This window comes from Diceros bicornis, chromosome 25, assembly GCF_020826845.1.
Source record: "Diceros bicornis minor isolate mBicDic1 chromosome 25, mDicBic1.mat.cur, whole genome shotgun sequence".
Classification (NCBI taxonomy): Eukaryota; Metazoa; Chordata; class Mammalia; order Perissodactyla; family Rhinocerotidae; genus Diceros; species Diceros bicornis.
The window spans coordinates 8814115-8839447 of record NC_080764.1 but is presented as its reverse complement, the minus strand read 5'-3'; the positions used below and the strand labels follow the sequence as shown (position 1 = coordinate 8839447).

Genomic DNA, 25333 nt, shown 5'->3' with positions numbered 1-25333 from the left:
CAGAGCCGGGACGGGCAGCGTCCGCGAGGAAGAGGGGGCGGGGGCGGGGGGCGGAGACGCACTCTCACGCATGTGCGTACCGTGCTGTCGTGAGACGAGGGGCGGGGTTTCGCGGGAGGGGGCGGGGCTTTGCGGACGGGGTGGAGTTAGTCAGGGTCGGGTGTGGAAAGCGGATTTCGGGAGTGGGCGTGTCGGCTTGACCGGAAAAGTGCGCACTATGCGTGATGACGTAAGGAGCGTTGATTGGGAGAGAAAACTGCCGGCGCGTGCGCCGCGGCCTGTCCTCTGTCCAAATCGGTCTGTTGAGCCCAAGGTACGCAGAAAGGGTTGTGAATTGTTATGTTGCTCTCGGGCCAGGGCTGGCCTGGTCCCGCTTCGCCCACTCAGTCTTTCGCGTCCCCCTAGTCTGGTCCTGAGGCAGCGTCAGCCGGAAGGGTGCGGACCCGAGGGGTAGAGACAGGTTCTGGTCCGCCTTCCTTCCTCCTGGTGGAGGCGGCACCCGGCCTTGGAGGCCCGCCTGCGTTTGAGACCCCACCAGGAATGGCTGGCCGAGGAGATGGGGGAGATTTTGGGGCGGGATGAGGACAAGTGGGTCGGCTAGAGGACGGAGTACCCTGGAGTGGGAATCCCGGCGGAGGCGGGACTGGACGTCCAGGTCGGGCTGCCCCAGCACACCGATCAGAGCTGCCACCCCGGGCCACCATCGGCCCTGAAGCTTCCTTAAGGGATAGCTAAGATGAGGCTGCTATTGGAATGATCCCCATGCTCATTTACCTCTGCTTCTCAATTACCGAGAGCTCTCGAGGCGGCAGGATCCAACATCCACATTGTCACGAGTATCCTCTAGCCCTTAGGTCGGATCTCAGAGGAGCCTAGGAGTCGATATTTTTTAGGTTTAAATTTGCTTCTTGCTGATCTTAGCTTTCTTTCACTTAGTGAGCAGTAACCAGCATGTCAGGGTGGGAGTCTTATTACAAAAACGAGGGCGATGAAGAAGAAGAAGAAGAAGAGGAGGGCCTTGAAGCAGATGGTAAGTGACTTCAACATGTACTATTCTGTGTTTGGAAGACTTTCCCTGCCTATTTCTGCTGGGTGGCTTTTGCTGTCTAATGGTCTACCCTTAAAATCTCAAATACTTTTCTCTTTTTGAACTTTGCAGAGTAACCCTAGGCTTTTTAATTCAGGTCCTACTCTAGTCAGTGGGACATTCCTAGCCTTAAACGTTGCTGGGCACTGGTAGATTGACATTTGTTGAGCTCCAGTAAATGACCCTGAACATTGATATCCTTTGTCTCCTTAGGTGGCTCAGGTAAGACCCTTTCTCACCCAGGAAAGTAGTTTTACTCATTCTAAGACCTCAGCATAAAAATGCATTTACCTTAAAGTAACTGCAGCAACCAAAGAGTAAACATTAGCAACACAGTTACAAGAGTCATTCCCTCACCACAGCCTCCAGGTTTGGGAGTATACATTCAGGCAACACAGTAACACATAGGACAAAGGAAGAGAAATAAGATGTACATGTAATCTACATACTGGTTAATCTAAGTCTTGGATAGAAATTTTTAAAGTGTTTTTATTAAAAGTGAGAAACATAGGAAATATAAAATGTAAAAGAGAAGATTTACTGTAATCTATATAATCTACCACCCTAACACAACCACTGCCAGCTTTTTGGCATTTTGCATGTTTCTTTCATTCTGTATATTTCCTAACTATATATGTCTGTTTTTCTTTATATATGATTTTTTATATAATTGTAATCATAGTGTATATACATTTTTCCATTTTATATTTACACCAGTCTTCTTCCGAAAAGAATTTTAAACACATAAACATAATTTTGTGTTCTGTCTTTTTTCTTATTGTATTATAGATATATCATTCCATGTAACTACATATATATAGTCTTTATAACTCATTTTAAATTTTATTTATTTATTTATTTTTTCCCCCAAAGCCCCAGTAGATAGTTGTATGTCATAGTTGCACATCCTTCTAGTTGCTGTATGTGGGATGCGGCCTCAGCATGGCCGGAGAAGCGGTGCGTCGGTGTGCGCCCGGGGTCCGAACCCGGTTCGCCAGCAGCGGAGCGCGCGCACTTAACCGCTAAGCCATGGGGCCGGCCCCAATATAACTCATTTTAAATGTACTGTAATTTATTCAATGTACCTGCTGTTGGACATTTTAGTTATTTTCAACTTCTTTTTTATTTATTTATTTATTTATTTCCTGTGAGGGAGATCAACCCTGCACTAACATCCATGCTAATCCTCCTTTTTGCTGAGGAAGACCGGCTCTGAGCTAACATCTATTGCCAATCCTCCTCCTTTTTGTTCCCCCAAAGCCCCACTAGATAGTTGTATGTCATAGTTGCACAGCCTTCTAGTTGCTGTATGTGGGATGCGGCCTCAGCATGGCCGGAGAAGCGGTGCATCGGTGCGTGCCCGGGATCCGAACCCGGGCCGCCAGTAGCGGAGCGCGCGCGCTTAACCGCTAAGCCACTGGGCCGGCCCTCAACTTCTTACTTTAATAAACAACATTGTGGAAAATTTTGCCTAAGGGTTTTTCCATATCTTATTTTCTTAAGATAGATTGCTAAGAGGTAGAATTCACTGGGTCAAAGTAGAATTTTTGTTTAAGGCTCTTGACACTTATTGCCATATTGTTTTACAAAAGATAGGTAATTAAATTTATTGTATTAAGAAGCAGCAGTGTCAAAAAGGGAGACAATCAAACATTATATGCCTTTTTATGAAAAACTCAACATCACCTATGATGTAATCATGCCAGAAAAAGAAAAAAGAAAACTCAAATCTGATGAAACCTCTCTAGGTCTTTAGTAGGAAAGACAAGGACTGTGCTAATCTACAACAAGAGGATGCAATCGGGAAAATCTAGAGGGTGGAAAACTGTACATGACACAACATCCTGGTTCCTCAACAAAAATTATCGGAGACAAAAGATGGAGGGGGTATCTATAGATTAAGAGGCTTCAAAAACATTTTTTTTTTAAGAAAAAACTAGTGTTGGGGAATGTTCACTCAGATGATAAAACTATAAAGAAAAATAAGTAATTACTAAAAGTCAGGATAGTGAATACTCTTGGGAGGAGGGCGAGTGTTGTAATTGGGAGGGGACATGGAGAGGGCTTCTGGGGTGACTGGCTAGATTCAATTTCCTGATGTGGGTGGTGGTTTTTTGTTTTTTGTTTTCCCCCCAAAGCCCCAGTAGATAGTTGTATGTCATAGCTGCACATCCTTCTAGTTGCTGTATGTGGGACGAAGCTTCAGCGTGGCCGGAGAAGCAGTGCGTCGGTGTGCGCCCGGGATCCGAACCCCAGACCGCCAGTAGAGGAGTGGGCGCGCTTAGCCGCTAAGCCACGGGGCCGGCCCGTGGGTCGTGGTTTTAAGGGTGTTCACCTTATAATAATTCAGGTTATACTTTGGTTAATGAGCTTTTCTCTATTTGTTTTATAAATAAACAGGATAAATGAACACAAGGACAAACAATTCCTTCCATTTTTTTCCCCGTAGGAGAATATAAATATTCAGGAAGAGATAGTTTGATTTTTTTGGTTGATGCTTCTAAGGCCATGTTTGAATCTCAAGATGAAGATGAATTGACTCCTTTTGACATGAGCATCCAGGTAGGACTACCTATTTTTTTAATTAAAAAACCAAAAAAAGTATTAACACCACTTTAAAAAATAGGGAGTCTGAAAAATTTGTTTGTGAATGATAAATCGTGGTTAGCCTCCCAGAATGGCTGCATGTACTTGCAGCTGAAAGAGTAGCAGTGTTGGAGAACAGGCCCATTTTATTCTGAGTTTGAACTTTGGACCCAGGACTATATTGTTGCCATCTTCTGCATTAGCACTGGTGGTAGAAGTGGGCTCCTCCTTCTGCAGAGATGGGAGTGTAAAAGAAGAAAGGAAGTTCTAGCAATTATGGTGTGGAAATGAGTCCCCTTGTAAGTGATATTTGGAAGTTGAGCATTACCAGTAGTTGAAAGGATTATTACAATAAAAAGACAACCTAATTTAAAAATGGGCATGGGACTTGAATATACATTTCTCTAAAGATATACAAATGGCCCACAAGCACATGAAAAGATGCTCAACATCTTTAGTCATTAGAGAAATGCAAATCAAAACCACAATGAGGCTCCCTCCTCCCATCCCTCAGCTCAGAGCTCTGGGCTGCTGCCATCAGTGTTGACTCCTTCCAGCCACCACCCTGATTATCTAGCAGGACCTCATCAGCCTTGATGAGATGTACTCCGACATCTACAAGATCCGGGAGATCGTGAACAGGCTGTGCCTGGAGGTGGAGGGGAAGATGGTCAGTAGGACAAGGGTAACGTTGATGACTCACTCATTGGTGGAAATGCCTCTGCTGAAGGCTCCAAGGGTGAAGGTACCGAAAGCACAGTAATCACTGGTGTTGACACTGTCATGAACCATCGCTTACAGGAAACCAGCTTCACAAAAGAAACCTACAAGAAGTCCATCAAAGATTACATGAAATCACTCAAAGGCAAACTTGAAGAACAGAGACCAGAAAGAGTAAAACCTTTTATGACAGAGGCTGCAGGACAAATCAAGCACATCCTTGCTAATTTCAAAAACTACCAGTTCTTTATTGGTGAAAACATGAATCCAGATGGCTTGGTTGCTCTGCTGGACTACTGTGAGGCTGGTGTGACCCTGTATATGATTTTCTTGAAGAATGGTTTAGAAATGGAAAAATGTTAACAAATTTGGCTATTTGGATCTATTACCTGTCATAACTGGCTGCTGCTTTTCATCCACACAACACCGGGACTTAGGCAGATGAGACTGATGTCATCTTCAGCTCTTCATTTATTTTGACCTTGATTTATTTGGAGTGGAGACATTGGTTTTTTTTGTTTGTTTTGTTTTTTTCTTTGCTGAGGAAGATTCACCCTGAGCTAGTATCTGTTATCAGTTTTCCTCTTTTTGCTTGAGGAAGATTGTCCCTGAACTAATATCTGTGCCAGTCTTCCTCTGTTTTGTATGTGGGTCACCGCCACAGCGTGGCTGACAAGTGGCGTGTGTCCACACCCAGGAACTGAACCTGGGCTGCTGAAGCTAAGTGCATTGAACTTAACCACTAGGCCACGGGGCTGGCCCCCTGGAGGCATTGTTTTTAAGAAAAAAACATGTCATGTAGGTTGTCTAAAAAAACCACAATGAAGTATCTCACCCACTAGGATGGTTATAATTAAAAAAATAAATAAATAAGTGTTGGCAAGGATGTGGAGAAATTGGAACCCTCATACATTGCTGGTGGGAATGTAAAATGGATCAGCGGCTGTGGAAAACAGTTTGGCAGTTCCTCAAAAAGTTAAACATAGGCTTACCATATGACCCAGCAATTCCCCTCCTAGATTTATATACCGAATAGAATCACAACAGGTGCTCAAATCCTGATTCTGCCACTTTAAAACTGTATGACGGTAGAAGAGTTGCTGAACCTCTTGGTATCTGTTTCTTCCTCTGTAAAACAGAATAATAGTACCATACTTCATCAAGTTGTAAGCATTAAATATTTTTGTTTTTTAAATTGAGGTGTAGGGCCGGCCTGGTGGCACAAGCAGTTAAGTGCGTGTACTCCGCTGCAGTGGCCCGGGGTTCGCTGGTTCAGATCCCGGGCGTGCACCGATGCACCTCTTGGCAAGCCATGCTGTGGCGGCGTCCCATATAAAGTGGAGGAAGATGGGCATGGATGTTAGCCCAGTGCCAGTCTTCCTCAGCAAAAAAAGAGGAGGATTGGCAGACGTTAGCACAGGGCTGATCTTCCTCACACACACAAAAATAAATAAAATAAATAAATAAATAAATAAATAAATTGAGGTGTAATTCATGTAACATAAAATTAACCATTTTAAAGAGTACAATTCTTGGGGCTAGCCCAGTGGTGTAGTGGTTAAGTTTGCACGTTCTGCTTCAGTGTGGCCCAGGGTTCACTGGTGTGGATCGTGGGTGTGGACCTACTCACTGCTCATCAAGCCATGCTGAGGCGGCATCCCACATAGAGGAACTAGAAGGACGTACAACTAGGGTATACAACCATGTATTGGGCTTTGGGGAGAAAAAAGAAAAAAAATGGATTGGCAACAGATGTTAGCTCAGGGCCAATCTTCCTCCAAAAAAAAAAAAAGTACAATTCAGTGGTATTTAGTACATTCACAGTGTTATGCAACCACCACCTCTATCTCGTCCAAAACATTTTGAGTGGATAAACCTAATGTTTTTACATACAGTGGAATATTACTCAGCCATAAAAAGGAATGAAGTACTGATCCATGCTACAAAGTGAATGAACCTTGAAAACCTTATATTAAGTGAAAGAAGCCAGATAAAAGGTCACATATTGTATGATTACATTTACATGAAGTAGCCAGAATAGATAATCCATAGAGAATGCAGACTGGTGGTTACCAGAGGCAGGTGGGGGAGGGAGGAATAGGGAGCAGCTGCTTAATGGGTATGGGGTTTGCTTTTGGGGTGATGAAAATGTTTTGGAACCAGATAGAGGTAGTGGTTGCACAACGTTGTGAATGTACTAAATACCTCTGAATTGTTCACTTTAAAATGATTAATTTTGTTATGTGAATTTCACTTCAGTTAAAAAAACTTCTGTTTTGTGTGCTTCACCGAGAAGAATTGCTAAAGAGTTATTGTATATCTCATGTCTCATATTTTTAGAGTTTGGAATGGAACAGAAACTTCTCATGTTCTAATTTGCATACAAACTTCTTGCAGTTGGTGAATCAGAACATCTTGCATCTGAAAAAAGAATTAATAAAAACCATCTTTAACTTTAAAGCAGTGGTTTTCAAACTTTACTTACATCAGAATCACCTGCAGGGCTTGTTAACACAGATTGCAGGGGCTGACCCCCAAATCAGAATTTCTGATTATGTAGGTGTAGAGCTGGGACCAAGAATTTGCATTTCTAGCAAGTACCCAGGTGATGCTGATGTTTGGAGATTACTCTTTGAGGAGCGCTCCTTTAGCCTTTTTTGAATCACAGACCTCTTTGAGAGCATGATGAAAGCTATGTACCCTGTCCCCAAAAAGATACACTCACAGTTCTACATGTACTTCCAAGGGGTTCATGGAACTCTTGATGCCTAAAGACCCCAGAAGAAAATGTAGTAGTGTGTAGCAAATAAATGAGACATTCACAAATGAGCATTATGTATTTGATAAGAAGCAATGAAAAAACATTATCTAAAATTCTATTTTTAGGTTTTTTTTGTTTTTGTGTTTAAATTCTTAGAAACTAAAAGAAGCTCCCACCAAATTTTTGTACAAGTTTATAAACTGCTCAAAGAGTAGATTAAAATATTTGTGGAAATGACTACTTGCCATGCAGATTATTGTCAATGGCTAGACATACTGTAAATTCTGCATTTAAGGAGAAATTGCTATGGAGGAAGGCTGGTTAGAGTCTCAAGCAGGACATGGAGGGAGTCACCATGGTTGGTTTATTCCTCAGCTGTGCAGATTCAGAAACTTAATTTTGGCAGTGATCCCGGAGCTAAATGGGCCACCAGAACTGACCCACACTTCTGAGACACTGATTTACCAGATGCTGGCATTGGTCTCAATAGGTAGATAGACCTTTCCTGGAATACTGATGTCTTTAATTGTGTAATTAAGCAAATTTTATTTCAAAAGATCCTGTTAGTTTTAGACTTATTTTCGGGTTACATATATGTATCATTAGCTTAAACCTTTTATCTATGTAATTATTTTATATATGTAAATTCTATTTCTTGGTATTAAGCCACTTGAAGAAAGGTCAAGTAGCCTTTCCAAACTTAGCCAATTAACTAAGTGACATCAGTGGGACTCAAATCCAGGTTTTTTGATCCCAATACTAGGCTTTTTTTCCTCCTATAGCAGAGTTGCCTCCCTGAGTATATACGTGTTTTAATTCTCTGATTTCTTTTTTTTTTTTTTTTTTGTGAGGGAGATCAGCCCTGAGCTAACATCTGTGCTAATCCTCCTCTTTTTGCTGAGGAAGACTGGCTCTGAGCTAACATCTATTGCCAATCCTCCTCCTTTTTGTTCCCCCAAAGCCCCAGTAGATAGTTGTATGTCATAGTTGCACATCCTTCTAGTTGCTGTATGTGGGACCCGGCCTCAGCATGGCCGGAGAAGCGGTGCATCGGTGCGCGCCTGGGATCCGAACCCGGGCCGCCAGCAGCGGAGCATGCACACTTAACCGCTAAGCCACCGGGGCGGCCCTAATTCTCTGATTTCTTATGGTAGGGTTTGCTTATATTTCCATTATATACCTACCACACTCTGCTTTTTGTTATAGCCTAATATACATACCCATCACTCTCACTGTGAGTTTCCTGAAGGTAGGGCTCACGTCTTATTCTAGAGCCATGTATAAATTCAGCAAATATATATGGAGCACCGACCGTGTGCCAGGCACTTATGGAGCTTAAGTTTAGTGGCAAGTAGTTAAATATTAATTGAATTTTTATTTTATTTTTTTCAGTGTGTCCGGAATGTGTACACCAATAAGATCATAAGCAGTGATCAAGATCTCTTGGCAGTAGTGTTCTATGGTACCAAGAAGGACAAAAATTCAGTGAATTTCAAAAATATTTATGTCTTACAGGAGTTGGATAATCCAGGTCAGTAGTATTCTAAGATTACCTTTTCCTTCATGTGAGAAGGTCGCTACCCTGAACAAAGAGGGATGTGGAGAAGGAAGCGGGTGACATCTTGACTAAGAGTATGCTTTCCTGCACAAGGATGTTCTTACCGGAGTGTGGACTTTTGCTTTATGGATTAAACAGCTCTGGGGTGAGAAAGGGACCCTAGGTCCTTCTGTTAGCCTTGTAAAGGGGGCCACTGACCCGGCTCTGATTTTTCTGTCCATTTGATTCTCTGTCTCTGATCAGGTGCTAAACGAGTACAGGAGCTTGACCAGTTTAAGGGGCAGCAGGGGAAAAAAAAATTCCAAGACCTGATTGGCTATGGGTATGACTACTCACTAAGTGAAGTGCTGTGGGTCTGTGCCAACCTCTTTAGCAATGTCCAGTTCAAGATGAGCCATAAGAGGATCATGCTGTTCACCAATGAAGATGACCCGCACAGCAATGACAGTGCCAAAGCCAGCCGGGCCAGGACCAAAGCGGGGGATCTCCGTGACACAGGTGGGCATTTTCCCTGCTCTTTTAAATTGGCACTTAATTTACTGTTTCTTTATAGTTGATGTCACACATTTGCTTTTCACCATTCAGAATAAAATGAGAATAAAGTGAAGCTAGGGGAGACACCTATGTAACTTTCCCACTGAAAATGGCCAGGCCATGAGCTGTCTAGAGGACTCTACCAGAGCGAACTTTTCTTGACTTTCATGCTACCATGAATGGTGGTTATTTGAATAAGTTGTCTGAAGTCATTATAGCAGCTGATTCCCTTAGCCACTTTCTCTAAGTCCTGAAAATGTTAATAATCGATCTAGTTCTTCAGAAGCTTTTAAAAGCGTGTTTGATCTTAACTGAAAAAAATTCTTGCTGAAAATTGTGTTTCCCCTCACTTTTGTCTTTCCTTGCCCCAGGTATCTTCCTTGACTTGATGCACCTGAGGAAACCTGGGGGCTTTGACATATCTTTGTTCTACAGAGATATCATCAGCATAGCAGAGGATGAGGACCTAGGGGTTCACTTTGAGGAATCGAGCAAGCTAGAAGACCTGCTGAGGAAGGTTCGCGCCAAGGAGACCAAGAAGCGCGTGCTCTGCAGGTGTGTACTGAGCCTGGGCCAGCTGCCCGCAAGTCCCCTACCTAATCAACAGCAGTGCATTGCTTTCACCTCCCTGGCTACTTAACTCTGGGCTGTGCCTCTCTGTTTCTCTAAAATACTTACTATATCTCAGGATAGCACAGGCGATTTGCTTCTCTTTCTCTGGAAAGAGCTGGTATGCTATTTCTCCAAAATAACACAGCTCTCCACTTCCTTGGGGTAAACAGTTGTGGCCTAACAGTAGCCTCAGTTGCACTCACCAGGATAATGTCTGCTTGCTTCTCCTCTGTAAAATGGGGCTAACAATAGTACCTTGTATAGAGCAAAAACTCAATAAATGTTAGTTGTTATCATTGTTGTTAAAATTGGTATTCTGATTTCTTATAAATTTGAGACCAATAGGAACCAGATTGTTAGGTTACCTTCTTTTAGAGAGCTTTGACATTAGAATCCTAAGGGCCTCTTAATGTTTCTTGCTAAATAGCATCAGGCTTTCATTTTAGACTAGTTTCCTCAGTATAGGGGAATATGACCATTGGTAGTTTTGAGCAGTTTTCAAGAGATTACTGATGATTCTAGAAAAACTCATGAGTTATTTTAAGGAAACCACGAGGCAGCTCACGCCTACAGTTGTAGTTTTGTCATTGCTCTCCTTTTCCCCCTTGGAACTATTTCTCTTTCCTCTAACAAGCACCCTGTCACCTCTTCCCCCTTCCTGAAATGATAGAATGTTGTTATTACTACAGTTTGGAAATCTACTACACATTTTGATGGGGATGTCAGGGAGCATAAAATAGTAGTTAAATGTAGGTCCTGGAGTCAGATTGGCTTGGATTCTAGTCCTGGCCCCTTTGCTGTGTGACCTGGGGCAAGGTATGTCATTTCTCTGAGCCTCAGTAAAATGGGAGCAAAAATGGTACCTCCTCATAGGACTGCTATGATGATTAAGTGAGATAACTTAGGCATAGTACTTGGCACATAGTAATTACTTACAAATGTTAGCTATTCTTATTATTTTGTGCAAGAGTCATTATAAGATACTTGCTATAATTAATAATAATTTGGAGCTATTTGAGAACTAATAATGCCTTAGGGCTAAGGCCTAGAAAATTGTTACACTTGTTCTTGCTATAATCAAATAATAGAATTATTTTAGGGGCCCACCTGGTGGCGCAAGTGGTTAAGTGCGCGTGCTCCGCTGGGCGGCCCGGAGTTCACTAGTTCGGATCCCAGGCACACAGCGACACACCACTTGTCAAGCCGTGCTGTGGCGGCGTCCCATATAAAGTGGAGGAAGATGGGCATGGATGTTAGCCCAGGGCCAGTCTTCCTCAGCAAAAAAAAGAGGAGGATTGGCAGATGTTAGCTCAGGGCCGATCTTCCTCACAAAAAAAAAAAGAATAGAATTATTTTATTGCAGGGTTATTGTGTGTCAGGCACTGTCCTAAATTCTTTGTTAACATAGTAATTAACTCATTTAATCTTTATGACAACCCTTTAAGGTAGATTGAAACCTACCCATTAGTAACATTTATTAACCTTAAGACACTTAAGATGAAATTAAACATGTTAAGCAACTTGTTTTACACTGTGGGCTTCCACATTTTCCTTTCTAAGGTATGACATAATTCATATGATGTTACACTGTAACTTTATCTTAACTTAGAGTTATGACATTTTTAGGGTTGAAAGGTAGCTTAGTTTATAAATGTGAAAATTTAAGACACGGTAGGGGGAGTAATGGATTTGTTATTTTGGGTTAGAAATAGAACCAAGGTCACTTGAAGCCAGAGTGGACCACATTGACCAGTGCTTTTTCCCAGGATATTAAAATTTAGAGGACATAACAGTTTTTAAAAATTACTTTTGGAGTTAGCTCTCCTTCAGCAGGCTTTAGACAACCAAGTTTAACACCTAGTAAGCCAGAATAAAGTAGGAAGCCACCAAACGGCTGGTGTTGTTAGTAATGCCCGTGTGTTACTAACACTCATCTGTGGGCCACATCATGCATTTCCAAGCTGATCTGAAGGCATGTTAGATGCTTGTTCCAGGAACCAAAATTTCTAGTTAGGGCTTTGCCTAAAACCAATGTTCTTTCCACTGAGCGAACCAATATACCTTTGAACTAGCTAAAACTTGTTTAAACATGTTCTCTTCTTTAAAATAAATATTTACTGCTAAACATTCCACAAGCTTGGGTTGTTAATTTGAGACCTTTCTTCTATATGATAAAGGTATATAAAGCTATAAATTTCTCTCTGAGCACTGTTTTAGCTGCATCCTATACCTTTTGATATATTGTGTTTTCACTTTTATTCAGTTCAAAATAATTTTAAATTTCTCTTGTGATTTGTTCTTTGACCCCCTGGATTATTTAGAAGTGTACTATTTAATTTCCAATTATTTGAGGTTTTTCCAGATTTCTTTCTGTTGTGGAACTCTAACTTAGTTCCTTTTTGGGTAAAGAACAAACTTTGTATGATTTCAATCTTTTTAGATGTATTTAGACTTGCTTTGTGGCCCAGCATATGGTTTATCTTACAGAGTATTCCATTTGTGCTTGAAAAGAATGTGTAACATAGGTTATTTTTGTGTTCTGCTTTTTTTCGTAATATCATATTGTAAATATTTTTGCACATTATCATTATTACAAAACACATTTTCAAGAGGTCCTATTGCTGCTTAACTTGTTGGTATAAATACTCTGGAGCAATGTGTCATAATGGAAAAATACACGAACAGAGGGTGTAGTATTGGAACGAGGGTGGCTCCAGGAACCTAGAGAGTAAGAACTAATGACAGTGTCTTTGGGTGTCCCTATCAGAAAGCATCTCCTCCAACCATATCCTTCGTTGGTCACTGCTTAAGACCCAGACTCTCAGGAGAGAAGATCTAATGGCCTGAGTCTGGGTCAGGTATACCCACCACTTGGCCAGCACCTTGATTAACATTCCCCCAAACTGCAGTAGGGGAAGGGTGGTTCCCAAAGAAAAATTGGGGTTTCACTGTTGAAAGAAGGAGAAAGGGATACTAGACAAGCAGAAATAACAGACAATCAATACAGTACTTATAGGGTTATTATGACAATTAAATAAGAGAATAGCTGTAAAGAGATTGGTATAGTGCTGGGCTCAATAAAAACAATCATTATTATTCTTATTACAGTACATTCTTTATCATTATTTTAAGTAGTTAACAATATATTCTGAAACTAATTTTTGTGGTATAGACTCTGAGATGGTATTATAGCAAACTCCATTATATTAAAATGTGTTATATTATAAGACCTAGTTTAGGATTATTGGAGAGACTAAAACAAATTAAGACTTGCGTACCATGAAGGAATTTTAGACAGGAAAGTATAGTCTTTCAGTCTATGCTTTTATTTTTCTCTTCTCCAGGTTGAAGTTTAAGCTCAACAAAGATATAGCACTCACTGTTGGCATTTATAATATGGTCCAGAAGGCTCACAAACCTCCTCCAATGAAGCTTTATCGGGAAACAAATGAACCGGTGAAAACCAAGACCCGGACATTTAATGTAAATACAGGCAGTTTGCTTCTGCCCAGTGACACCAAGAGGTCTCAGGTAAGCCTGCTTTCATACTGAATTTTGTCCCATTGAAGAGTTAACATGAAGGGAAGACATCGATCAGCCTAACCAGTTAAATAACTTTCATGTGTGCATCTTTCTAGCCAAGCTGTTAAAACACAAAGTCATTACTCTTTGGAAGTGTGGCATCTAGATTAGTGATACCTTGAGAGCTAGAAAGTTAGAACCAGTGTTTGAAAGAGATGTCAATGAAAACTTCAGTTCCTAATCACTGAGCACGTGCTGCTCTGAGTCTAACAGTCTAATTCCTTGCTCGGGTACAGGAGCAGAAAATGCTTTATAGTCAACTAGGGAGATGAAGAGGTAGGGACAGTGTGGTAAGTGTGAAGTGCACTCTTTTTTGGGGGAGAGAGAATTTTTTTTGCCAAACTAACCAAATTCTTCCTGTGCTTTGAAATGATAAACATATGCCTTTCTTAACCTGTAAGACAGGCTTAGAATGCAGAACATTTATCTTTCCTCATCTTCTCACTTTTATGTAGAAGGATTTGAGATCTAAAATTAAAATCAAATGAGTCATCTCTCCTTTTTAATTATGCCAAATGTGGGAAAGAATCTGAGGTTTTGCATAAGTTCAGGACCTAGAAGGATCAACTAAGTGACTAAAATTAAATATCACTTCGATTCAACCCATGAGATGTTTTTGGAGCACAAATTTCAAGCCAGAGGGTTTTGCCCTGCTTTCTGAAGGAGAAGAAGACAAGAAATGCCTCTTCCATTTTGGAAGTAACTAGTTTTCCATGTTGGTTTATTCATAGCAGTAGCTCTTCAGGTCACTGAGTTTCTTTCTTTCTTGATCCAGTGTGCCCATAAAAAACCTTAAGGGCTCTGTTTCTGTTCATAAAACTGAAATTTGACTCTGTTACTAATCGCATATCTAGGATCAACACGCAAACATTAAAGTTTGGAAATAATGTGTGTGTGTGTGTGTGTCTGCCTCCCACACTAACTGAGACCTAGGACAGCATCTGACATAGGTCCTCTCAATAAATAGGTGTGGTTTGAGCATCCTTTGTGTGTAGGGATGATGCTGAGACTTCGGTACATGCTAGATGAGGGAAGGAATAAATGCTTCAAGAGCATGGCCTTTAGCACCAGACAGATCTGAGCCCAATTCAGTTGTATAACCTGGAGCAAGTTACCAACCATTGAGCTTCAGTTTACTCATCTGTGAAACAGAGTTTTTAATATCTACAGCGGATAAATTGGATGACAAATGTAAAGTGCCTGGCCAGCACTCAGTAAATATTAATTCCCAGTGGTAGGAGGAAGGTGCCCTTGGTGAGCCATCTTCCTGCTCCTTAGAAGAAAGCTGACTTGAACTTACTGGTGTCATGTGGTAACCATTTTGCATCTCCATGTAGCCTCTCTATGTGGCTCTCGTTGTTCCCCTCCTTTAGACCTATGGGAGTCGTCAGATTGTACTAGAGAAAGAGGAAACAGAAGAGCTAGGACGATTTGATGAACGAGGTTTAATTCTCATCGGTTTCAAGCCCTTGATAATGCTGAAGAAGCACCATTACCTGAGGCCTTCCCTGTTCGTGTATCCCGAGGAGTCCCTGATAAATGGTAAGTGGCGTAGTCCAAGGAGAAGTGAATGAGTAACACACAAGGCAGTATATTGAGCAGCAATTTCTAAATGGGTGCTGCTTGGAAACTGTATTTCATGCTCAAATAAATTTCATGTATTTTCATGTATTTCATGCTCAAATAAATTTTGGTAATGTGGGACTAAGCAAAGTTAAAGAGATCTTTTGAGGACCTATAATACATTGATATGCGTTGTGAATATCCCAGAGGGGATATGGAATTAGCATTTTTAAAACTTACTTGCTGGGTGGGCCCCGTGGCTTAGCGGTTAAGTGCGTGCGCTCCGCTGCTGGCGGCCCGGGTTCAGATCCCGGGCGTGCACCGACGCACTGCTTCTCTGGCCATGCTGAGGCCGCGTCCCACATACAGCAACTAGAAGGATGTGCAGCTATAACATACAACTATCTACTGGGGCTTTGGGGGGAAAAAATAAATAAATAAATAAAATCTTTAAAAAAATAAAAAAATAAAACTTGCTATGGAATTCTTTCTCTGAGGCATCAGATAGAGAGTTTGGGGGAAAAAAAAAACCAGCTTCTTCCCTAGTGTTGGCAATTGAAGATGATATGAATGTGGCCATTGTGTTTATTTGTGCTGTCCAGACCTGTATTCCTCTGTGCTGTAGCTACTGAACACCCCTGGATTTGACCTGATTGGTTTTCATTAGCAATGGGGCTTATGTCATTAGCCTAATGTCGGTAGAAGTGAACTGACATTAATAATTCACATTCGTAAATGGAGTATTTGAGGCGTCCAAACCTCTTATTCCTTTCCTTTCTCTTCCTTTCTGTGCCTGTGCTGCCCCCACTTTCCCCTCAGCTCTGGGTCCATCACCTCTTACCTATTGAAATATCATAAGCCCTTTTAAGAAAATGGAAGAGAAGTTGTAGATTTATGACGTGCACTAAGAGGAAAGAAAGGAGGGGACGGCTTTATGATGTAGACCACCGGGACATTTCTATTCCAGGGAGCTCAACCCTGTTCGTTGCTCTACTCACCAAGTGTCTGGAGAAGGAGGTCATGGCAGTGTGCAGATACACCCCCCGCCAGAACATCCCCCCTTATTTTGTGGCCTTGATACCACAGGAAGAGGAGCTGGATGACCAGAAAATTCAGGTTACTCCCCCAGGTATGTGGAGGAGAGATTTTCAGTGTCTCTGAACCTTGCTCAGGCTTTGGAGTCACACTCATGGGATCCCAACTTAGACCTGCTAGACCAGAGTCTCTAGGAATGGGGGGCTGGGAAATGTGTATTTTTAAGGTTTCATAGGTGGATTTGATGCACAGCCAGGTAAGGCTGCCAAATATGATTGTGCAGTGCACAGTATGCATGTACAAGGCATGTACAAGGCAGCTCTGCAGCCACGGTCGAGAATTGACTGCATAGGGACTGTTTGCAGGTTACTGACACGAGGTCATGGGGTCTCACTGCTGACACCTTTCTTTACTCAAAGCCATTGTTTGGCAGCCTTGTAATGTTTGATGTTTGGTTTATCTCCTGTATACACTGAGGCAGTGAAGTAGAGTGGAAAGACCATGGGTTTTGAAGTCACACTTGACTTTATCTTATGCTTATATGTCCTAAAGTTTACTTTCTTTTGTTTCAGGCCCATCTCTGCCACTTGGTAGGGGGCCAAGTTGGGCAAATGATTCAGCCTTTCTGTTTATATTCCTTATCTGTGAAGATGAGAATTCTGGAACAGCTTTCTCTCAACGTTGTTTCACATTTGAAATAAGTTAATAAACATATAAGTGCTTGTACAAAGTACCCAACAGATGGTAGTCTTCCTTCTTTAACCATGCTAATAGAAATTAACTTTATAAAGTAACTCTTTCGCCATATTATGTTTCTAACCCTGGTCAGCAGAATGCTCGGGAATAGCTTTTGTATGTCAGTTATTAAGTTATTGTCTCTCAGCTCCAAATTCACGCTTTTATGCTCTGTGCTGCTGATGCTGAGATTCTCCAAACCCAATTTCTCCTTTGCCAGCAGGCTGTCGGCGTGGCTCTGTTAATAGCAGGTGCTAGAGGGAGACATCAGGGCAGGGGGCAGCTAAGGGACTTGCTCCTTCCTCTTGCTCGGTGCTGTCAGCATAGCCAGCAAGGTCCCTTCACCTGGCAGCAGCAGTTGGTTCCAGTCTCTAGATTTTTCAGTCTTTCTAGAGCCAGCCAATAACTGGAACAAGATCAGCCTGATAACCCTTACTTCTTCCCTTTCAGGACGTGGTCGGCGGTGGGGAACAAAGGAGAGTGGTTGAAGCTGAGAGGAGGGCCCAGTGGAGCTGGAACTTAGCCCTCCAGGGCAGGGGCACTGTCCAGCTGGCTCTGTGTATATCAAAAAAGCTGGAGGCTGGAACCAGCTGCTGCTGCCAGGTTAAAGACCCTGGCTGGGGCAACACTGACAGCAACAGGAAGTACATGGGAAGGAGCACCCCTGCCTTTGAATCTCCATCTGGAGACTCCTGGGGGAGTCTGTTAGGTAGATGTTCACAGGTGATCAGCTGGTAAAGGAGAGATGGGGTTTGCAGGATCGCAGCCCCAACTTCATAGGACATAGAGGATGAATTTGGAGCTGAGAGACAAACAACAACTCAATAACTGAAGCCTTTCATTAAGTCAAGCCTCAGAAAACTTACCTCCCTTCTTCAGGCTTCCACCTTGTCTTCTTGCCCTATGCCGATGATATACGGAAAGTGCCATTTACTGAAAAAGTCGTGGCAAACCCAGAGCAGGTAGACAAGATGAAGGCCATTGTTCAGAAGCTCCGCTTCAAATACAGGTGAGTAGTGGGTCAATCTCAGGCTTCCTTCTGAAACTGCCTCCTGAGTTGAAAGTCTTCGTAGAAATTCAATTTAAGTAAGCATAGACCAAGAGAACGTGATTGTACTCTTTTCAGTTAACTGATAGATTATTGCTTTTTAAAAGCTATATAGAGAATGGAAGGTCTTGTATTGAAGACTCCGGAATTGTGCTAAATGCTTACAGCTGGTTGACCTGTTGTGTTATGCTTAGAAAGCCAGATTAGTTAGTTGAGCACGTTCAAAAAAGCAGCAGTAAGAAGATTGTTGGTTGGCCTTTTGCTTGATAGTTTGTGGTTACACAGTGAATAAACGTAAATAAATCCAATGTAAATTGTTACAGGATTAAAAGAATGATTGTATAATTCAAGTCATTCCCTCTCACATGCACAGAGACTATCTCTCAGAACCTGCGTAATGTGACACCAAACATAATTTTTTTCACATTTCATTTGTTATCTTTAGGCTACTTCCTTATCTCTGTCTACCTCTGGGCAAAGTATGTAATACCTTCCTCCTCTAAATGTAACCTCCTGGTGGTCCTTTATTGGGCAAACAGAAGCATTACTAAGATTCTGCCGTGTGCTAGGCACTGTTCTAGATACAGTTCCAACAGTATCCCATTTATTCTTCATAGGAACCCTGAAAGCAAGGTTTTATGCCCATTTTACAGATGAAGAAAGTGAGGCTTAGAGGAGTGAGGCAGCTTGCCCAGACTCACCCAGATGGAAAGAGCTGCTTCTGACTCTAGTTTCTTTCTCTTTTTACTCCCATGCTGTTGCTGAGTATGGGAAGGAAGAATGTTCATTATCTCCGCATCCCCACCATCCCTCCTTTGTCTTTTCTCTATATTTACATGGCCCTGTCTCCTCCATTTCTGGCTCTGCCCATAGCTTCCAGTGACAGATAGGTGGGCAGGTATTGTCTGCTTTTAAATTAGCTTTTGGATCTTTTAGCATCAGATAATAAATTGAAAATTAGAGAGAGAGAAGTTGATTGAAGAGACAAGATTCCCAACGGTTCTTTTTGGTATTTTTCTCAGCTGACTTTGGACCTGTGCTAGGATTTATTTAATTTTACTATTTTATTTTTGAAATGTTTAAGGTTTTATTTTTAAATTTATTTATGTTATTATTATTGTTTTAATAGAAGTGACAGCTTTGAGAACCCAGTGTTGCAGCAGCACTTCAGAAACCTGGAGGCTTTGGCTTTGGATTTGATGGAGCCTGAACAAGCAGTCGATCTGACATGTAAGAGGGCTGGGACTGAGTTGGGAGGACGTTCTTTCTGTAGGAGGCTTTCTTATCAACTTCACTTTGGACCAGTAATGTGCACGCACCTTCTAAATACTTAACCTTGTTGTCCAGACCATCTCTGTTTGAGAGATTTTCTAGACCAGCTTAGACTACCTGGGCATGGATTTGGCCGGTTCTGCAGTGAGAGGAGGAGAAAGTGCCAGGCTTCTGAGACCTGCTTCTGAACGAGGCCACTCCATGACTGCATGTTAGTAAAAGTTAAAAAAATAATCTGTAACATTTATTGAGTGCTTACTGTGTGCCAGGCACTGTTGTCCTATGTGTTAACTCATTTACTCCTTATAACTATGAGGTAGGCGCTGTTATTGCCCTTATTTTACAGAGAAGGGAGTGATTTGCCCAAGGCACTAAGTAGTAAGTGGCGGATCTAGGTTCAGAATCCAGTGAGTCTCGCCCAGAGCCCTTGCTCCAAACCACTGTGGTTATTGCCTCTCCATCAGACTGCATACTCTGCCCTGAGAAAATCTACCTCATGTTCCCCAGCATCGAGGAGATTTGTCTGCCTGCTAGGCTGAGGTTCTCTGAGCTCACGGCTAGTCCCTTTCTTGACTGTGATTCTCATGTATTTCGTAAGAGGACGCATGAAGTTTAGTGGTGTAAGTAAATATCTACTGGGAAACAGACTGGATTTAATGAAGACTCTTGACAGTTGTTGAAAAGATCAGAACAATTAGTTTGGCCTGCTTAGCTTCCACGTTATTAATGATTTCTTTTATAGTAGACAAAATAGCCCCAGCGTTAAAAGCATGAGAGTTATTGGACCTGTGTTATAGTGGTGACTGTTGGATCTGGTGGAAGAGGAACCCTTGAGTTAAGCAGCCCATCTCTTCCTTTATGGCCGTTAGGCAAATCAGGAAGTCAATTGCCTCGTCTCTAGCAAGATGGCGAAGGGCACAGGCTTTGGAAACAACTGATATAGATTTGAATTCCAGCTCTGCCACTTGTTAAATTGAGTGGCCTTGGGAATACAGTTGGCCGTCCATATCCAAGGATGCAGAACTTAACGTTTACAGAGGGCAGACTGAGGAATTTGAGCATCCATGGATTTTGGTATCCACAGGGGGTCCTGGAACCAATCTTCCTCGGATACCAAGGGGTGACTGTAACACTTACTCTCTCTAAGACTCGGTTTCCTTATTGGTAAAATAGAGATAATGATACTGATCTTATGAGGTGTGATATAGGCCCTGACACTCAGGAAGCGCTCAGAACACCGTTATTCTCCTTTGTTCCACAGCACTCTCTCCACTTCCTCTCTGGGCCTCACCGTCTTGCATTCTGCCTTCCAGCCCAGTAATTTTACTGAAAGCTCTGTTTTCTCTTCCCACTTCTCTTTTCAAAACAGTTTTGGCTGCTGTAGTATTTCCTGTAGCCTGAATGACTCAGGTTCCTATCCTCAGCCGTCTCTTCTCTCCTTTCCGTTGGTTGTCTTGTCCACTCCCACAAGCTCAAGTATCACCTCATGTCTCTGACTCCCAAACCTGTCTAGCCCTGTCCTTTCTTCTAGGCTCTGGCTGGAGTTTCCAGCTGCCTGGTCGACATCTACTGTAGGACCTGGATATCCTGTTGCTCAAACATCTGATGCCTTGACTCTGCTCTTTTACCTCCCTCACTCACTTCTAATCAAATGTGTGCCTGCTTCCCTCTGACACATTGATTTGGTTTTCTTTTCATAAATAACTTATCGAAGACTCAGAATTGTTCTCTCACTTTCTTCTTTTGGCTTTGTGACACCATACTGTCTTGGTTTTTCTCCTATACCTATGGTGAGCCTAAGACTCCTTTGCTAGACCTGCGTCCCTTTTTTCTCCTCTAAACACGGGAGTGGGCTAGGTGATCTTGGGCCCCATCTTTCTCTGTTATTTCCCTTCTCCCTAAGTGGCCTCATCAGGCTACACCAGTGGTTCTAAATGTGGTCCCTGGACCAGCAGCGCTGGCATCGCTTGGTCACTTGTCAGAAATGTAAATTTTGAGCCCTACCCCAAGCTGACTGAATCTGAAATTCAGGTTGGGGCCCAGCAACCTGTGTTTTAGCAAGCCTTCCAGGTGATTCTGAGACATGATTCTCTAGTGCGTTGGTTTTCAACTTTGGCTATACAAAAGAATCATCTGGGCTGCTTTTAAAAATCTGGCTGTTCAGGCTCACTCCAGACCAATTAAATCAGAATTCCTGGGGGTGGGATTTGGGCATGAGTACTTTTTAAAAGCCTCCAGGTGGTCCCCAGTTTGGAACCAGAGCTCTAGCAGCGACTCCTATAGCCTGGAACGTGGGGCTTCTGACATGGCAGGAGCACAGTGTGGCTGTGACATTGTGCCGTCTTCCAGGTACACCAGCGGACAGAAGCCCCCCCTCAGTACTTTGCAAACGTGGTTGCGTGAGGACGTGTTGAGACACTCATCTCATCACCCTTGCCCTTGATGTGACACAGCTCACGTCAAAAGTTCTACAAACTATATAGTTGTGAGGTAACAAAAAAGGAAACAAAAATATTATCTTTCCCCAAAGCCTCCTTTTCCTATTGTATTTGTCTTAGGGAATGCTTCTGCCATCCCAGCCACTCATCTCCTCCCTCCTGCCCACCCACCCCTCACATTCCATCAGTAAATCCTGTCATTCTATCACTTCTCACAGTCTCATCGTCTGTCGTCCCCCCCCACCCCCACACACATACTGCTTCAGCCTCCTGTCTTACCCTCCTTCCATTCATACTCCACACAGCTGTCAGGGTGATCTTTCTAGAATGTAGATCTGATCACGTCACTCCCCTGCTTATAGTCCTTCAAAGTTCCCCAACTGTTCTTAGGATAAGGTCTCACCCCTAGGCCTTCTCATGTTTGGAATAGTATCTGCCCGAGGAAGAACACTCAGCTTTCCAGACTCTGCTGCAGAAAGTCTTTCCTAAGCCCTCCTCTGTTCCTGTGTGCCTTGTGCAGTCCCTTCTTTCGTGGCATTGCCCAGCTCTACTGCATTTATGGATTTTTTTGAGGACGATTTGCCCCGAGCTAACATCCATTGCCAACCCTCCTCTTTTTGCTTGAGGAAGATTCGCCCTGAGCTGACATCCATGCCAGTCTTCCTCTATTTTGTATGTGGATTGCCGTCACGGCGTGGCTGCTGATGAGTGGTGTAGGTCCATGCCCGGGAATTGAACCTGGGCTGCCGAAGCGGAGCATGCCGAACTTAACCACTAGGCCACGGGGCCAGCCCCCCACATTTATGTTTTTACCACCTCCTTCCCCCAACTAGACTGGAGCCCACTGAGGGCACGGACTCTTGTTTGAATCCCCAGAATCAAGCCCAGTTCTCAGCTCCCCACTTCCCAGCCGTTTGACCTTGTGCAAGTAATTTAACCTCTCCACTTTCCTCCTCTGTGAAACAAGGGGACAAGTTTACCTACCCAGAGGTTGTTCAGAAGGGTTAAATAAAAATAATAACTTGAAAGCTTTTAGAAGAGGGCCTAGCTGTGGTAAGTGCTCATTAAATGCAGTTGTTGGAAGGTACTTAGTAAATGTTGGAAAGACTTTATTGAATGTTTCGTGGCCCCTTGCTCAACCTCCCCCACCCCAGCAGTTAGGTGCCTTCTCCTCTGGTCCCCAGAGACTTGGAGCTGGACAGGGAGCCGGGGCTCATGACTCACCTGACCACTCTTCTCATGTGTTGATTTTCCAGTGCCCAAGGTGGAAGTGATGGATGAAAGACTGGGCTTCCTGGTGGATGAGTTCAAGGAACTTGTCTACCCCCCAGATTACAACCCGGAGGGAAGAGTCCCTGTGGGAAAACAAGGTGAGGGGCTGGGTGTGGACGTTCAGGGGGTTATTTTAAAAAGTTGCCTTTCTGGTCCTATCACAGAGGATAATGTCCCTTCAGAAATTTCTATACAAACCTACATATTTACACATGCAAACAGACATATTTCAGCACAAATGGAATAGTATTCATGTTGTTTTCTAGTTTATTTTGTTACTCAGCTATATATGGTGGACAGTTATTTATATCTACCTCATTAAAAAAAATAAGGCTACAAAGTACTTCACTGGATAGAAGTACACAGTTTATTCAACCAGACCTTTATTGGTGGATATGCTGCAGTGAACATGAACCACCATTGTATACTTGTGTGAACAGATCCATAGGATAAATTCTTCTTAGCAGAGGAATTGCGAGGTCAAGGTGTCAATATTTAAAATTCTGATAACAATTGCCACTTTGCCTCTGAAAAACATGATATGATTTATACCCTACCCAAGAAGGAATGGGTGTGTTTCCCTATCCTCTCACCAATCCTGGACTTTATATATGTTATGATTTGTTTAATTTAATTTAATTTATTTTTTGTTGGGGAAGATTCATCCTGAGCTAACATCTGTTGCCAATCTTCCTCTTTTTTTTTCTAATGTGAGCTGCCGCCACAGCATGGCCACTGATAGATAGTGGTGTGGTTCCGCACTGGGGAACTGAACCCAGGCTGCCGAAGTGGAGTGTGCCAAACTTTAACCACTAGGCCATTGGGGATGGCCTCTATTGTTTTTATAATTTTATTTATTTATTTATTTATTTCCCCCAAAGCCCCAGTAGATAGTTGTATGTCATAGCTGCACATCCTTCTAGCTGCTGTATGTGGGACGCGGCCTTAGCATGGCCAGAGAAGTGGTGCGTCAGTGCGCACCCGGGATCCAAACCCGGGCCGCCAGCAGCGGAGCCTGTGCACTTAACCGCTAAGCCACGGGGCCGGCCCGAGGCTGGCCCCTATTTTTTAATTTTCACAAACAATAATAGAGGGGAAATGTATCTTGTTTTGGTTTGCAGTTCTCCAGTTATGAGTGAGCTGTAGTTTTAGTGAAGTTTTTTTTTCTGTGAACTTCCAGTTATTGGCCTTACCCATTTTTCTGTTGAACAGTCCTTTTTCTTATCGCTGGACCCAAAGTACTCTACTGTGACTCACATTTTTCAGGACAGCACGTTGTGCTATCTGTTTTGGGAATAGTTCTGGCTTGAGATGTAATCCTTTTGGCCATCTTTGGTCAAGTAAAGCCAAATTTGGGCCTTGCTTGCCTAAGAGACCCATGCGGAAGTGGAGCTGTGAGAGGTTAGGTTGGTGGTCGTGGTGCTTTCTCCCTTTGGCATCAGAAGTGACTCCTCTAGTGCCCTGTGTGAACTGCTGTCACAGCTCTTCACATCTGTGCACGCTCTAGTGACTGACTTGTTTATCTCACTCAGCCTGTACATTCTTATCACCTAGCATGGGCCTTGGTACTTAACACGTGCTTCTGCTTTTTGAATGAAGGAAGGAAGAAATGAATGACTTACTCACCTAGAGTGAGCAACAGCTTTGAGCCAACAGACGGCGCTCACACTACTTAACTTCTTCCTAGGTGTGATACATTTTTGATTTTATGCTTAAATGAAGTTGCCTTATCAAGACACCTGTCTTGCCCATGGTGTTCTAGGTAGGTGTCGTAGCTTTATGGAAAATGGTTAACTGCAGCCCACATCATGTGAGGGCCCCCGTGCAGTGTAGCTGGGATGCCACCAATAGCATTTCCAATCACTCTTCCCTGACCTTTTCCCCCAAATGATGAAGATTCTGGAAACAAAAGGCCCAAGGTGGAGTTATCTGAAGAGGAGCTGAAGGCCCACGTCAGCAAGGGCACGCTGGGTAAGTTCACTGTGCCCATGTTGAAGGAAGCCTGCAGGGTGTATGGGCTGAAGAGTGGGATGAAGAAGCAGGAGCTGCTGGACACGCTCACCAAGCACTTCCAGAAGGACTGACCAGAGACCATACAGCCAGCCACCCTCCCACACTGTAGCTAGGCTGCCTGGTTTTCTTCTCGTCAAGTTAAAAAATGTTTCTCCTGAGCCAGGAAGAGTCCGCCTGACAAAAGCCTAGGACTTTACATTTCTGAGACTCTCTGTTGCCATGGAGACAGTGTAGCCCTCCCACTTTGCTGTGCCTTATTACTCTGCTGTCGGAATAAAGAGCCCTAACTTTGTTAGGGCAAAGCCTAGGACTTTACATTTCTGAGACTCTCTGTTGCCATGGAGACAGTGTAGCCCTCCCACTTTGCTGTGCCTTATTACTCTGCTGTCGGAATAAAGAGCCCTAACTTTGTACTATATACTGTTCTTTAGTGTGAAAGAGAAACATCTGTCTGCCTTGCATCTAAAGATCTCTTGCCATTGGCTGTTAATTTTCTCTCCTTCAGGGAACCCATCAC

The 25333-nt window shown here is 43.0% G+C and overlaps 1 protein-coding gene and 1 pseudogene across 3 annotated transcripts; both read left to right on the top strand.

The window, feature by feature from the left end:
* Window positions 1–242: 242 nt before the first annotated feature.
* XRCC6 (X-ray repair cross complementing 6) lies at window positions 243–25108 on the top strand. 3 transcript variants are annotated; one of them, XM_058568260.1, is made up of 13 exons: window positions 243–313; window positions 937–1030; window positions 3537–3649; window positions 8547–8685; window positions 8956–9210; window positions 9618–9801; window positions 13203–13389; window positions 14814–14982; window positions 15971–16132; window positions 17653–17782; window positions 18951–19051; window positions 22788–22901; window positions 24700–25108. In XM_058568260.1, exons 2-13 carry the CDS (start codon window positions 952–954, stop codon window positions 24885–24887), a joined length of 1821 nt encoding a protein of 606 aa, XP_058424243.1. In that variant the 5' UTR covers window positions 243–313; window positions 937–951; the 3' UTR covers window positions 24888–25108. The 3 variants fall into 3 exon arrangements, with proteins under 3 accessions (XP_058424243.1, XP_058424245.1, XP_058424244.1); XM_058568262.1 differs by lacking the exon at window positions 3537–3649; XM_058568261.1 differs by lacking the exons at window positions 243–313; window positions 22788–22901.
* On the top strand, window positions 3765–5351 carry LOC131421396 (translationally-controlled tumor protein-like; annotated as a pseudogene).
* Window positions 25109–25333: the final 225 nt, after the last annotated feature.

Coding starts and splice junctions, on each gene's coding strand:
- XRCC6 (XM_058568260.1), top strand. CDS start 952: ATGTCAGGGTGGGAGTCTTATTACAAAAACGAGGGCGATGAAGAAGAA. Junction 19,052..22,787: donor ACAAGCAGTCGATCTGACAT/GTAAGAGGGCTG, acceptor TTGATTTTCCAG/TGCCCAAGGTGGAAGTGATG. Junction 22,902..24,699: donor AGTCCCTGTGGGAAAACAAG/GTGAGGGGCTGG, acceptor CAAATGATGAAG/ATTCTGGAAACAAAAGGCCC.